Source organism: Mixophyes fleayi, chromosome 4, assembly GCF_038048845.1.
Source record: "Mixophyes fleayi isolate aMixFle1 chromosome 4, aMixFle1.hap1, whole genome shotgun sequence".
Lineage (NCBI taxonomy): Eukaryota > Metazoa > Chordata > Amphibia > Anura > Limnodynastidae > Mixophyes > Mixophyes fleayi.
This window is the reverse complement of record NC_134405.1, coordinates 140746560-140761124: the sequence shown is the minus strand read 5'-3', so window position 1 is coordinate 140761124 and position 14565 is coordinate 140746560. Positions and strand designations below refer to the sequence as shown.

The following is a 14565-nucleotide window of genomic DNA, read 5'->3' as shown; positions in this document are numbered from 1 at the left end:
AGTAGTTTAACCATTGACAGTTTTCTCATACATCAATTTGGATGTTTAACCTGTCATGACAACAAATTTAACTGTGAGCTGTCTGCTATAAAATGCAGTTATAAAAAATATTTGTAATGATTTACATACAATGCAACAATTAGCTATTTCTTTTTTTCTTTGCATTACTATCAAGATTTGTGCATCTGTTTGTATTTGAACTTTTTGTTTGACTTGCAAAGTAAGCAAAAATTAAAAGTAAGGAGGAAAACAAATAATGGGACCCTAGCTTCAAATCTTAGATTACAGAAAATGAGTTCTTTTCATAGAGTAAAACACTGCCTGTGGATGATGTGACTTGTGGCAGAGCAGGGTCAACTGCAATTAAATGGCCACTTAACCCAAAAACTGAAGTTTTCAGATATAAACAGTGGGAGATAAAATACACTTCGTTCTAAACTGACAAACTGCAGTTTTGATATAGCGTAAAGCATAAACTAAACACTCCATTTAGGTGCCCATTGGCATTTGAACAACACAAGTTAAATCGCCAGTGAAACTGTCAGACAAATGTGTTTGACATGTGGTTGTTAACTTGCAGTTTTGCTCACATTTGAGAGGTCACTCAGCTGACATCACTGCACTTAACTTGAGCTAAACTTAGTAAATTGAGCAGGCAGCATTCAGAAAACTGCAAAATTACAGAATGTGAGTAATATCACTAATGGGCAACAAAGCACAAATTTGAAACCAATGAGTATGAGGCTTTACAGGCAGTTGAAGCTTCTCTACAGCTTTGGCTTTTATGGGGCCAAAAGGTGAGAAAAATTTGGGCAATGTCAGGTGGTTTGTTGGCTTTCCCATTGAGAGGTACCTTGAACTGGGTCACTGGGCTAGCTGCATTTTTTTTTAAAATGTTCCCAATGGGCCAAAAATTTGTCAACCTGTTCTGGCTTTATTGTACAAGCACTGGATTTGCGCAAGCTCAGAATAGACCAGTGGGTTCCCAAACTTTCTCAGCTCAAGGCACCCTTAGGGTCACCATAATTTTTCCAAGGCACCCCTAAGCAAAAATAATTACCGGGTAGTCCCGTTTTTTAAGTAGTTGGGTCAAAATGACGTAAGATGTATTTAGACCCCTTCACCATCACTCTGTGCCCCACTCTTCGCCATCTCACTCTGACCCCCCTTCAGCGTCTCTCTCAGTCGCCCCCTCCTTTAGTGTCTCTCTGCCCTCCTCCTTCAGCGTCTCTCTCTGTCCCCCTCCTTCAGCCTGTCTCTCTCTGTCCCCCTCCTTCAGCCTGTCTCTCTCTGTCCCCCTCCTTCAGCCAGCCTCTCCGTGTCCCCCTCCTTCAGCCAGCCTCTCCGTGTCCCCCTCCTTCAGCCAGCCTCTCCGTGTCCCCCTCCTTCAGCCAGCCTCTCCGTGTCCCCCTCCTTCAGCCAGCCTCTCCGTGTCCCCCTCCTTCAGCCAGCCTCTCCGTGTCCCCCTCCTTCAGCCAGCCTCTCCGTGTCCCCCTCCTTCAGCCAGCCTCTCCGTGTCCCCCTCCTTCAGCCAGCCTCTCCGTGTCCCCCTCCTTCAGCCAGCCTCTCCGTGTCCCCCTCCTTCAGCCAGCCTCTCCGTGTCCCCCTCCTTCAGCCAGCCTCTCCGTGTCCCCCTCCTTCAGCCAGCCTCTCCCTGTCCCCCTTCAGCCAGCCTCTCCCTGTCCCCCTTCAGCCAGCCTCTCCCTGTCCCCCTTCAGCCAGCCTCTCCCTGTCCCCCTTCAGCCAGCCTCTCCCTGTCCCCCTTCAGCCAGCCTCTCCCTGTCCCCCTTCAGCCAGCCTCTCCCTGTCCCCCTTCAGCCAGCCTCTCCCTGTCCCCCTTCAGCCAGCCTCTCCCTGTCCCCCTTCAGCCAGCCTCTCCCTGTCCCCCTTCAGCCAGCCTCTCCCTGTCCCCCTTCAGCCAGCCTCTCCCTGTCCCCCTTCAGCCAGCCTCTCCCTGTCCCCCTTCAGCCAGCCTCTCCCTGTCCCCCTTCAGCCAGCCTCTCCCTGTCCCCCTTCAGCCAGCCTCTCCCTGTCCCCCTTCAGCCTCTCCCTGTCCCCCTTCAGCCTCTCCCTGTCCCCCTTCAGCCTCTCTCTGTCCCCTTCAGCGTCTATCTGTCCCCTTCAGCGTCTATCTGTCCCCTTCAGCGTGTCTCTCAGTGCCCCCCTTCACTTACCTTCTTCCCTGACGTCTTCTCTGCTGCTGCTCACTGAGGCTGCCGGACATGATGAGGTCACGCTCCCGGCAGTCAGTGAGGAGGAGGATCCGACGCTGGATGATGGGTAAGTTGTTGTTTTTTTTTTTTTTTTTTCTATTTTCTTTTTTTTTCTCTAGGCGATCGCGGCACCCCTGTGACAGCGCCGCGGCACCCCAGGGAGCCGCGGCGCACAGTTTGGGAACCGCCGGAATAGACTCTTGAGAACAGAATGAACAACCGGGGGCTAGAGCAAGCGACCTGGGAGGATGGAGTAGGATCGCAGAGTCCCCCCCAGACTTTGCTATAGGCTACTCATATACAGTGCCCTGACAATGAATTCAATACAAGAGAAGAATAATCAGAGTTAGCAGGCATATGAATTGAAGAAACACACGACTCATGATAATAAAAATATTGTTGGTAGTACTCCATGACTGCGTGACATATTATATTGGTCTCTACTGAAGGGTGCAGAAAAGACTGCAGGCCACAAGCCATTCACCAGTTGGATGGCCATGATTCAAGTGACCCAGCATATGCGAGAGCTATTACATAGAAATGTCTTCATGTCACTTGTGCACTTGGCTCAGCACAGAGATTGCTGCTAGCTTTGGCTAGAAAGAATTAATCAGTAGAACTTATAGATTTATGAGGCTTTAATCATGTGTGTACAGAAAGATTTATTCATCTTTTCCGTATTTGCATGGGGACTTATTTTCATAATTTTCTCACTTCCTGGATCTAATCGGGTACGCAATATATTCTTTATGTGACTGAATTATAAAGACTATTATGAAAGTACTTGTACTATTTTATCTACATTTTCTGAATCTGAATATTTTAATAGCTTTAATTCATTTTTTGTTTTCTCCTTGTTACAAATAAGATGAAAAGCGATTCTACATAATACTGCTTACATATTGTGAATGACAATGATTTCTCACAATATTTTCAGCTGCGGTACGTTCATATGAAATTAGTCACTATGTAGTTGAATTATAAACCTGCAGCAACCATTTTATAACCAGCTTTGTTGCATTTAATTCAAAACAGACCTTTTATTATTGGTCTGGCAACATTATTCCATTCCCCATATTACTTAATAATTCGATTTAATTATGATTTAGCATCAAATGAAACAAAAATGACAGCTTCTCACATTTTAACTGGAATATATGTGGATTTATTGTCCGTAAATACATTTAGAAGCAGCGCACACTGTGCTTTATTAATTAGACAATGGAGTTCTTGTAGTTATTTGTTAATCAAAAGTGTTTTTATTTTCATTATATTTATGAACTTTTAATCATAAAATAAAATGTGGCCAGTTTATTTTGTTATTACAAAACTGAACGTTTGAATTATTCAAAAATGCACTTGTTTCAAAACCCTAATGATCAACCCAAAAAAATCTGAACCACCACCTGCTTATAAAGAGTTTAGATTTTTTATAAAGTGCACCTTAATAATAAATCACAAACCAATAACAAGCTAAAATATGTGCTGTGCTTGCTGTTCTTTCCAGAAACACTTAATATTTCTCTTTTATTCTATTTTTCTTTATGTTAATGGGGTATCCTGCATAATGCCAGAGGCTGTAGTATGCTAAGGTGAGGAGACAGACTGCGCAGATGGCCCCATGCCATTTTTAGGGTAGGGCACAACAGAATTACCAGCTTTTTTTCCTCTAACACATCAACTCCGTTAAATCCTTATTTGGCATTTTAAAGACACTGGAGTTCTTTAAATAATTATGATTCGTCCGCTTGAAATGCTAAACAGGAGGATACATAGATTTTGGCTATAGACGTATGGGAAACCAAAAATAAGAAGCTATTGCTCAGAAACAAGCCGTACCGTCTGCTAAACATGGTAAAGAGGCAGACGCCATACGGGCGACTCCCTCCTCTCTCTCCCGCCTCCCTCCCTCTCTTTCTTTCTCATAAGGCAGTACGGGAAAGAGAGACTGGGATAACCATTTTATTTAGAGTAAATCTTAAGCTTGCTAATCCAAATGATAGAAAAAGTATTTATCCAGAAAATACTACTCAACACTATATAACTATGGGGCATATTTAAGAAAGCACGATAGCGCTTTTAACGGGTCATTAAGGTGCCTCCTGTCCTCCGCAAATATATCATGGATATCTGCTGCTTTGCATTCCTCTTCGTTTTTGGGAGCAGTCACCATTCAACAGAATGGTGACTGCTCCTGGCCGCAATCTAACAAGTTCCGAAAAAACATTTTTTTCGGGAACTTGTCATGGTAATGTACGCCAGCTGAAGCTGGAATGGAAGAAATCTAATGCCGTCAGCTCTGCTCCGAAGAGCAGAGCTGGACAGCGCATGTGTGGAGGGATCACATGATCCCTACCTGTCACTCAGCGCGCTCTCTCTGCAACTATCGTTGCAGAGACAGAGAGGGGATCTGTGTGCGCATGTCCAGTTCTTGGAACCGGACATGCGCAATTGAAGAATGAAAAGAACGAGGAGAAGACCTGGAGGCAGCGCTTCCGAAGAGGGGGGTAAGTGTGATTTTTTTACATCGCAGAAACAGCAGTTTTTTGGAACTGCTGTTTCTGTGCAGGGCTATACATAAATGTGAGAAATAGTTCAATCCTTATCATTGCGATAAGGATTGAAAACTACTTTTCACTTTATGTGAATATTGATAAATGTGCCCCTATATCTGCATAGTATTGTAGGCCACAAACATGTACCTACACAGAGGGCATGGGTTTACTCAATTAGGTGATGATGGTTATTAATGTTACTGACATCAAATAAAGGACATAACTGCAAAGGCAAGCTATATATAGCACACAACAGCTACCCTACAAAGTGGATATGTATACATGTTTTCTTGTGACTCAGCATTTTATTGCATGTAGGAACAATTGTAGAACTGCAGTAACTTTGCTAATATTGCTCCACTTAAATAGTCGTTAACCAAGGTATGCACATATCACAGATCATGGTCTGTCTTATAAATGTTCTCACAAGTCCTGCACTTTATTTACAAAATAAATAAAATTATGGATGAATTTAATAAACCATTCATCAAAATGTAAACACTGGGCTTGTGCACTGGGCGTCTCTTCCCAATAAGAACTGTCCTGCCTCACCCCCCACCACACGTAGAGCAGGGGCAGCAGTTTCCCCTCTTGGGAGTGTGGGGCTGGGCTGTGCCATCATATCCTAGCCCATTACAGACATTACCTTCATAGGTAAGGAGCTGCTGGCTGATGCGCCTCTAACAGTGGAAGGTAAAGCGCTACGGAATTTGCTGGCCCTATATAAATAAACGTTGATGATTATGAAGGTGCATAGTGAGGAGGCGCCGCAGTGACAATAAAAACACAAAATAAATGATACTATGTACTCCAACAAAATCAACATTAAAAACAAACACAAAACATCCACCAGGGCCACTTTCTGCGAGTATTAGAAAGCCCCCTTTTCTTATCATAGTTCCTCAACCAAAGCCCTTCCCTTTCATTACAGATAATGCTAGATTCAGTTTAAAGGACAGAAATAAATGTTGTGTATGAATGTCATGTACAGGTTTAATGGCTAAGACCAAAGGCTTCTATCAGAGCCTGAAATTTTTCATAACACGTTTAATATCTGGGAGAAATAAATAGGTTACAAGGCAGAACCTATTCATGACAGAATCACGGGGGGAAACACAGAATTACTGCAGTAGATAAAAATCTGCCTGCCGCACTCATTTTACCTTGTTCAAATCAGCTTCAGAGCGACTGATCCTCAGCTTTATTTTATTAAATCAACATCCAAGTGAAACCATATGCCTGGGAAACACAGATTTATTATCTTAATACCATATATCAGTTTTGCCACATCTATACGGAGGCGATTCCATGACTTCAACACCCTCTATACATCAAATTCCATCAATCTGGAGTCTCTCTTCCTTGGTGCTCAGCGAATGACCTCTTGTGCAGACCGGTCTAATGGTCATGATATATTCCTTTCTGCGTTTATACCCTTATTAGCACACACTATATGAATCTGCAGTTAGTACACGCTTATTTTTAACCATGATCTTAGAGAAGAACATAGGTCTCGGTTTGGTCATGTTACTCCATTGTACCTTAAATTAATTTTAAAGGATACATTAATTATTGTAAACATAACTGACCACGTTCTCCGGTAACCTGTACATGTAACGCCTCTTTCCTGGCAAATCACTTAATAATCAGAACTACCACAGAGCCACACAGCAGTTTTAAACGGATTGTGTATGTCAGCAATTAGATAATTTCATCAAGAAATAAGCAAGGCCGAATATGTCACAGTATTTTGAAAACTTACTGTATTGTTTCGAATCCACCAAAACCATTTTTCATTTGGTAACAATCATATTGAACAAAACAATAAGTGGGTCTGCTTCAATACTCTTAAAAAATAAATAAAAAGTCTACTCAAGTAAAACGATAGCTATTTTACTTTGGTTAAGAACTATTAGCAGTCTCCCAATTAAATATTTCTTTAACAAAGCAGGAAGACTTCATGTCCCTAATGCGAATGGCATCCTATGACCATAAAATGGAGGATATTGAATCAGGATCACTTTTTTCTGTTTCAATACTAAAAATATAGTACACTGTTTATCAATGTTACTAAAATAAAATATTGTTTTTTCTCTAGCTGTCTTGCAATCACTGTGTATACAACCACACTATGGGGCACATTCAACTAGCTTTGCGGTACGCAATTATGGCTGGCTGCACAAGTCCCATTACCGCAACATCGCAGATTTCCGTGCGCACCCCATAGGGTTGCAAAGGGAAATCCACGATGTTGTTGTCCTGCATTGTCACTTTACAGGCGTGTAATCGCAGACCGCAAAGCTAATTGAACATGCCCTATGTCTCTACAACATACCTGTCAACTTGGCCTCACTTTGAGATCTCTTGATCCATTCACCAATTTAACCGGGTTTAGGCTACTATAGACAATAATATCAATTAGTGTTAACATTACGCATCTCCGCACCCCAGTAACTCTTATTTAAAGGCATAGTGACAAAATATATATGGAAAACTGCATGTGCAAAAAACCTGGTTAATAATGCACATCACATCCCGGCATAGTGTATAGACCAGGGCTGTCCAACTGTTATCATGTGACTGGAGGCAGCACTCAAAGTCTTTCTTTGTGGCCCTCACCATCCTAGGCACCCTTCATAGACTACTGTATGACAAGTTACAAATATTTTATAGCAAGCTGTTAAGTGCCCTCTTCATGTAAAAACCTGGACAGCACTGATGTACGCACTATTTAAGAGCTAAACAGAGCAGATTCATGCACAGGAATTATGGATACCCATTCTCAACGGATCCCAAGTGCACACAGGCTTTTTAGAAATCCGATAGATCAGTAATGGTGAAAAGTGATCCTTTCCTAATTCTTGTGGACACTGTCTATTTATCATAGGGCTTCCAGTACTTATGCAAGTGCTTCATACATCATTGTGGGACCGAAGGCTTTACCAGGCCTCATTGCAGTACATTGTTAATTGTTTTATTTGTTTTTAAATAAACGGATGTACATTTTGTTAATTATGTAGTTAAGAAAGTTACAACTTTATAGTATAGAGTGACCAGACATTAGCAGGGTTGTGTTTGTGAAGTCATTACACCATAATGATGGTATGAACAAACCAATTATAAAATCACATAACATCAACATTTATTATCAATTTGGCCACAAATAAGACTATGAGGGCCTGCACAGAATGCTTCCAATCGAAGACAGTGAGGATACAGCAAAAGAATGTGGGTGTTCTTTATTTACCTTATGCTCCCTTTAGCTTCAGAAGATATTTAAATACTATTATCTCTATTACAGCTTGGCATTTACAGAGTGGTGGCTCAGGTTTGATGCAGACTACTTCATGTGGCCCATGTCACTACATGTCGCTTCCCCTTCCAGTTCCCACTAATTATAGATTGTTTAAACACAAGCTGTCTTCTCTGCATGACTTCTCGTTTTATTCCCAGAGCCTCTGATCTGACATTGCCACTTTCTAAGTGTGTGCTAGCTGCAGATCTGTACAGGGCTCTGTTGTGCACCGTCATCCCCTGTTTCATCATTCATTTTTGTAAATATGTGAAAATTGCATACATATTTCACCCTCTAAAAAAAACAAACCCAGAAAACACCAAACATTACAACATTAGTATGCTAAAACACTTACAAGGTTAGTGCTTTTTCCCCCCAGTAAACTCCTACATCTGCTACTGACATTTGGAGCTATTCTACTGCATTTCTACAATGCTAGAAAAAAAAAATCAAAATTGTGCACTGCAGGAAACCAAGCTGTAACATCAAACATAAAATGCCATGGTATTCTTGTGTGTGTAGCATTAACCAGCAAACAAGAAAAGGGAATGGGCTGATTGCATAAAAATGTTAAGTAGAAGAGACAAGGGTATATCCAGTTAGTAATGCTGAATGTTGCAATACTGCAAATGCCTCTAATGACAATTGTGCCTGGACCTCCTGGCAATCTTGTGTGTGTGTCAGACTGAACATAGTACTAGTAGTACATGGCACAGATATATTCTCCCCTCCTAAGGTACATGTTAATACTCAGCATATGTAGATAACGCTCTGATAGTATTGCATTAGGTGTTCCACTGTGGTGAAAGGACTGAATGAGTATCAGCTGTTACATAAAGTTTTCAAATGGTTTCTGACACTTCTGTGGTATTACGGTAGAAACAAAACCTCCGACATTGAAAGCAGAGCATGGAAATCTACAAGGTGGCCAATGATGGACTCTAGTAGATTCTCTCAGTTCTTTCCCAGTCTTCATAACTTTTTAATCACACTTTGCCAAGTCTCTCACATCAGATCAGGGGATTATGCCTTCACACAACAGGCCTGTGAATAACTGTAATCACCTACCTGTCCGTGGCTTAGACTAGACTGCACTGTATAAAAGTTTCTCTGCTGGGCATAGGAAGAGGACTGCATGAATATCCCTACCGCTAAAGAGGATGGCTAGAGAGCATCTATCCCACATCAACCAACTGGAAGGGAGCTGTAGTCACACATTATTATGCCCATTATTGTTAAATGATTTTTCCACTATTTGCCTTTTCATATACATGTAGACACTAGTGACTAGCAACGGGTCTGTCTTTGCACAATAATATCCAACCAGGGCTTTAAGTAGACCAATCACAAGTGCAGTATTTAACATACAGGAAAAACCAGGACCATGCCTTGAGCAGTACTGTTTAGTGGGCAACAGTAAAATAGTTTATTGCAACTTGGTCTTTATGCCACTAAAACAAAATGTTGATTGATAAAGAGAACAGCCAGGTCATACATTTATGGAAAAGTTACAAATACTTGCACTATTAATAGCAATACAAAACCTTGTAAATGGTAATCTAAGGAAGGTCTGTGTTTCAGCAGTACAGAACAGTTTCCTAATTCTAAAACTTGCCTGATTCCCTTCTAGGCTTAACAGTTAGAGAAAAGTGCTGATTTGTGCTTTTTAAAAATAATGAAATCACAGACAGAATAATACATGAGGCTTGTATCATGAGCGAGGGACTGCATGATATTGGCTTCAGGACACCACAGTCCTGCACATTTGGCAGTCCGCTAAGCGTTAGGCAGACAGCTGTGTTCCCTTCTCTGCACAGCAGCAAACAATGCTATATACTGTGATTTCCTGACAGCACTGAATACAAACTTGATGATCCTGATTCCGATACATATATACAGAACATACTGATTTTATATAAGCAATTTTCTACTATGCTACAGATATACAGTATACTGCTCCTAGCTCTCTGCAGAACACTGCGTCATCCACTGTTACAGGCTATCAAATTACCTATTTGCAAAGGTTTATGTGCTGATGTTTTAAAGCAGCAATCTGCATTTAGAGAGTGAAGGTTATATCCTATTAGAACATGCACTGCGGTTATATGCCATGGTCAGTGTGAACAGGAGTGCTGTATGGAAAAGAAAACAAGTCTAATTTAATATAAGCTTTGAACATTACAGGTACAAGTATACAAAAGGATAATACACTCCAAAAGCATACTGGTAGGTTAATAGGCTGCTAACAAATTGACTCTAGTCTCTCTGTCTGTCTGTGTGTGTGTGTGTCTCTCTCTCTCTGTGTGTGTTAGGGAATTTAGACTGTAAGCCCCAATGGGGCAGGGACTGATGTGAGTGAGTTCTCTGTACAGCGCTGCGGAATTAGTGGCGCTATATAAATAAATGGTGATGATGATGATGATGATGAATACTAAAAATTGGGGATGGAAAAACAGTAATGTCATATATTAAGACCACCAAACAAATCTGTTACCATCAACTGAAGTAAACAATCTACCCAAATGTGGGAGTCTGGAACAGAGCACTTGTAAAGATAAAACACTTGCGGTGGAATTCAAAACTTCGCAAGGTCCCTTAGGAACTTCACGCGATGACTCTGGTGCATTGACTGTTTTGAAATCTCCACTCAAAAAAGGCAGAGATTTCTAATAACCAGTAGTGTGTGGAGCCGCACATTGCAAGAGACTCCTATGGAACTTTACACTGAAATGAATTCCCCTCTTCAAAATGCAGGAAGTCTCCAAAAACACATACACCATAATACTCCTACTCAATACTGACCCACTGTCCCTTGATAGCCCTCCCTCTCAAACCACTGCATCAAATCACTAAGATATAAAGCACTATGGCGCAGAAGGGCAACAATACTCCCACACGGGATGGTCTGGCAGTACCTGAGCAGTATAACAGAGTTTTCCTACTGGACATCAATGAAAGTCATGATAACCCTCTTATTTATTGCTGGCATGTAACATGCAGCTGAAGCAGTAACATGTTTGAACCATGTGCTGAAGTCTATATGTTCTCCCTGTATTTGAGTGGGTTTCCTACAGGTGCTCTGTTTCCCTTCATAGTTTAAAGACATAGGAGGTTTCTGAAAAAATTAAGTGCATGTGGGGGGCATAGAGAATAGAGATTGTAAGCTTTGGTGGGACAGGGACTGAGACGAATGATTAAATATTCTCTGCAAAGCGCTTCATAATAAGCAGGCACTATATAAATAAAAGTTAGTAAATAAATGATGAGGACTGCATTTTTTTAAACAGCACTTGTTGACAGCAAGAAGCAGAGGCTGTCATTTTGTGGGCTAAACCAATATTCTTAAGAATGCATGTAGCCTATTAATTTGCCAGGAATCAGTGTCTCATAAATAGTATAGTATTTAGAGGCAATATAATGCAAGTCAGACATGGCTAATAAGGACCACATCGCTCTGTGCTGAAACAGTGTAATAAGGTCTAATCTTTGCTACAAAGACTGCTTCTCTCAATCTACCCTTAGCCTGGTCTAATCTTCATCAGCTGTTTGTATCTAACAAACAGCATTTTTACTATTTGGGGATATGGTACAATGATATCAACAGCCATTGATGATCCCGAATCAGAGTTTATTTTTTTTTCTTTATTAAATCTCTATTTTGAAACATGAAGTGTAACAGTAGACAGATAAGCATGTCAGCACAAACATACTGACAAGGTGTGGAAGACATATTTGGAAGAAAACGGCAGAGCTTAACAGGTACGTTATCTGAGGTGACAGGTTAGGATAGTACAATGGTCTGAAAAAGGAGAGCCCCAGTATGGGACGTGCACCTTACATCAAACCAGGTACGACGCTGCCATAGGGTGAGGGTTAAAGGGATGGGAAGGGGGGTGTCTGGGGGTATGAGGTATTAAGTAAAGACAGGGAGGGTTTTACAGCATGCCGGGTAGAGGGGTTGTGTGGTGTGAGTACCAACCTCCCCAGATTCCATACAGGACACAAACCAGATGTGGATGACTACCTCCTGGCTTGAGGGGGTACTGCTTTTTTCCCAATTGCAAGCTATAGAATTTTCTTTAATAGCTACACTGCATGAGCATTTGGAAATCTGAGTATGTATTGTGTCAGAGTTTACTCTTTTCTAAACAGGTTTAGAGCTCCAAGTAGGTGTTAATATGAAATGGGATTTTTAACATCATAAGAGCAGCTTGGTGGAGATTAGAATCTCACCTTTGACTTCCGCTCTCCTGTTAGACTCCAAGTGAGAGAAAAGGAAAGTATTGCCCACCACACTATGATCAATATATACACTGCATCACAACCGTGTGCAATTATCAACATTAAGCCAACTTAAAATACTGCACTAACTGCAGATGAGACATGTGTTAAAACAAAATGATTTGGAAATAATACATCAATATGATGCACTGTAAAACTAAGGACCCAATTCACAACTGTTTTTTTAGAATTTTAAAATGATACAAAAAAATCCTGAGAATCCAATGAATTCTCTGACATATGCATGGTAAGAGAGAAGTGCGATTACAGCCCTATGTCATGTAATAAACAAGACTGTCATTTCCCACACAACACAGTGAAGCGAAAATCTGACTGTGCTGTGACAATATTAGAGACAATAGTTTTGCTTATAGGTATCTCGAGGCAGAGGTGACTTACCGAGCAAGCAAGGGCTGGACAAACCGCAAATGCCATAGCACCACTAAAATATAGTGGCAGTACTTACATTTGGAGAGTATTACTATTGCAATAAGCTCCTTCCACCCATCTTTAAAAGGGCCAGCTAACGTTATGAATTGTGCTGACTGGGCTCTATAGTTTAAAACAAAAAAACAAAACGTATTTAATTTCTCTTTTTTTAAAAAAAAAAAAAAAGTGTGTGTGTTGACTGGGTGGAGGGGGCAGGGGGTCGGAGAGGCTGTGTGTAGAGCCGGCCTGGACACTATCAGATCAGCGGTCATATGATACAGAGTGCAGGCGGGCTGCTGCTGGAAATCTTCCAGGGCTGTGCAGCGGAGAAAAAGGTAAGATGATGTGATGAGGAGGGGCATGTGGGATTAAAGCAAGTGGGCAGAGTGGGGGCAAATGTGATTAGCAGCATGTGGGCAGAGGGGGGGGGTGTGATTAGCAGCATGTGGACAGAGGAGTGTGATTAAGGCTGCTGGACAGAGGAGTCATGTGTAAGTAATGCATTTTTTCTGTTGGGGTTGGCCTAATTTTTTTCACCTGCTGGACACGCCCACAATGATGCACAACCACACCCCCAATGGTAAGGCCACAACCCCTTTGACGGTGCGCCGCAGTGGTGCATACGTTTACATGCTAATCACCTATAGGGGGCTCCATGAAGTTGCTGTAACAGGACCCAAAATTCCTCTTGGCGGCCCTGACAGGTAGTACAAGACTGTGTGCAAAGCTCTTGTATTACCACATATGAACTTAATCTAGATCAAGAAAACCCAAGGAATAAAAACTTAAAAAGCTGTCTTTCATAGATAAATCTGCCTACCTTTTCTTTCTTTTGTTTAGCAGCCTCTTCAGCAGACAAGAGGGTCTTGTAGTAGTTGCTGCGCTCTGCAGTGAAATGGACCTTGGACAGAGCATGTTCCACCAGAGCCACTGACAGGTTGACACCGTCCACATGAAGCCACCCAATGAAGTTACCAGCTTTGTCCATTGCTTCCACTTCCACCTCCACCTGGCAAAGAGAAGTATAATGTTATCAGGTGTGTTCTCTTTTTTTATTTTGTATTAATACTACAGGGGCGTAAGTACTCATTTGTTTTAAAACATTACTTAAAAAACACATGGTTTTATTCCGGACATTAACATTACAATAATTGTTAACATGCGATATTACATTTTCTAATTATGCGGTTATTTCTAATAAACCGAACCACTAACAAGGGAATTCGTTACTGCATAAACCATCAACCTTGTCCTCAACTGACACCACCTCTCACTACAAGCATAAATATGCAATGTATAAGCAAATTAGTCAGGCCACTTGGGAGATTTTATTGGTCTTGTGAGAGATTATGTAAGAATCTCGCCCATATCTAGGACAAGGCAGCAGCTGTTCTTGTAGCCCCGTCTATATTATAACAAGGCAACCCTTAAAACCAGCACTCGCATTTATGATCGCCACCATGAAATAGGTGCAGGGTAATGAGTGTTTCAAGAGTCTAAACCTTACTTTGTCCTACTGGCCTGGAAAACAACTCATATCCTACAATGACAGCTGTGTTCCGGGAAGCAAGGACGATCGATACAGTCAGATTCAAATGCTCAAACCAAACATGACATAGCAAGAGATATTGTCCTAGTCTCAGATACAGTAGGGCAATGAATCTTTATCCTGTAATGAAAAGCTACAGCTCTGGTAGTACAGGCAGGAGACGGGATATAGGGTTAAAAAGGTTGTGAAAAAGATAATTCCAATCATTATTAGATCCTGTCAATCTCACAAATTGTGATTATA

General features: G+C 41.5%; 1 protein-coding gene across 2 annotated transcripts in view; it reads right to left on the bottom strand.

The window, feature by feature from the left end:
• Positions 1-14565, bottom strand: part of SND1 (staphylococcal nuclease and tudor domain containing 1) — a 479575-nt gene that overhangs the window by 71459 nt on the left and 393551 nt on the right. For both annotated transcript variants that reach the window (XM_075208519.1, XM_075208518.1), the window contains exon 17: positions 13594-13782. In XM_075208519.1, coding sequence (XP_075064620.1) covers positions 13594-13782 — 189 coding nt within the window. The remainder of the gene's footprint in view (positions 1-13593; positions 13783-14565) is intronic.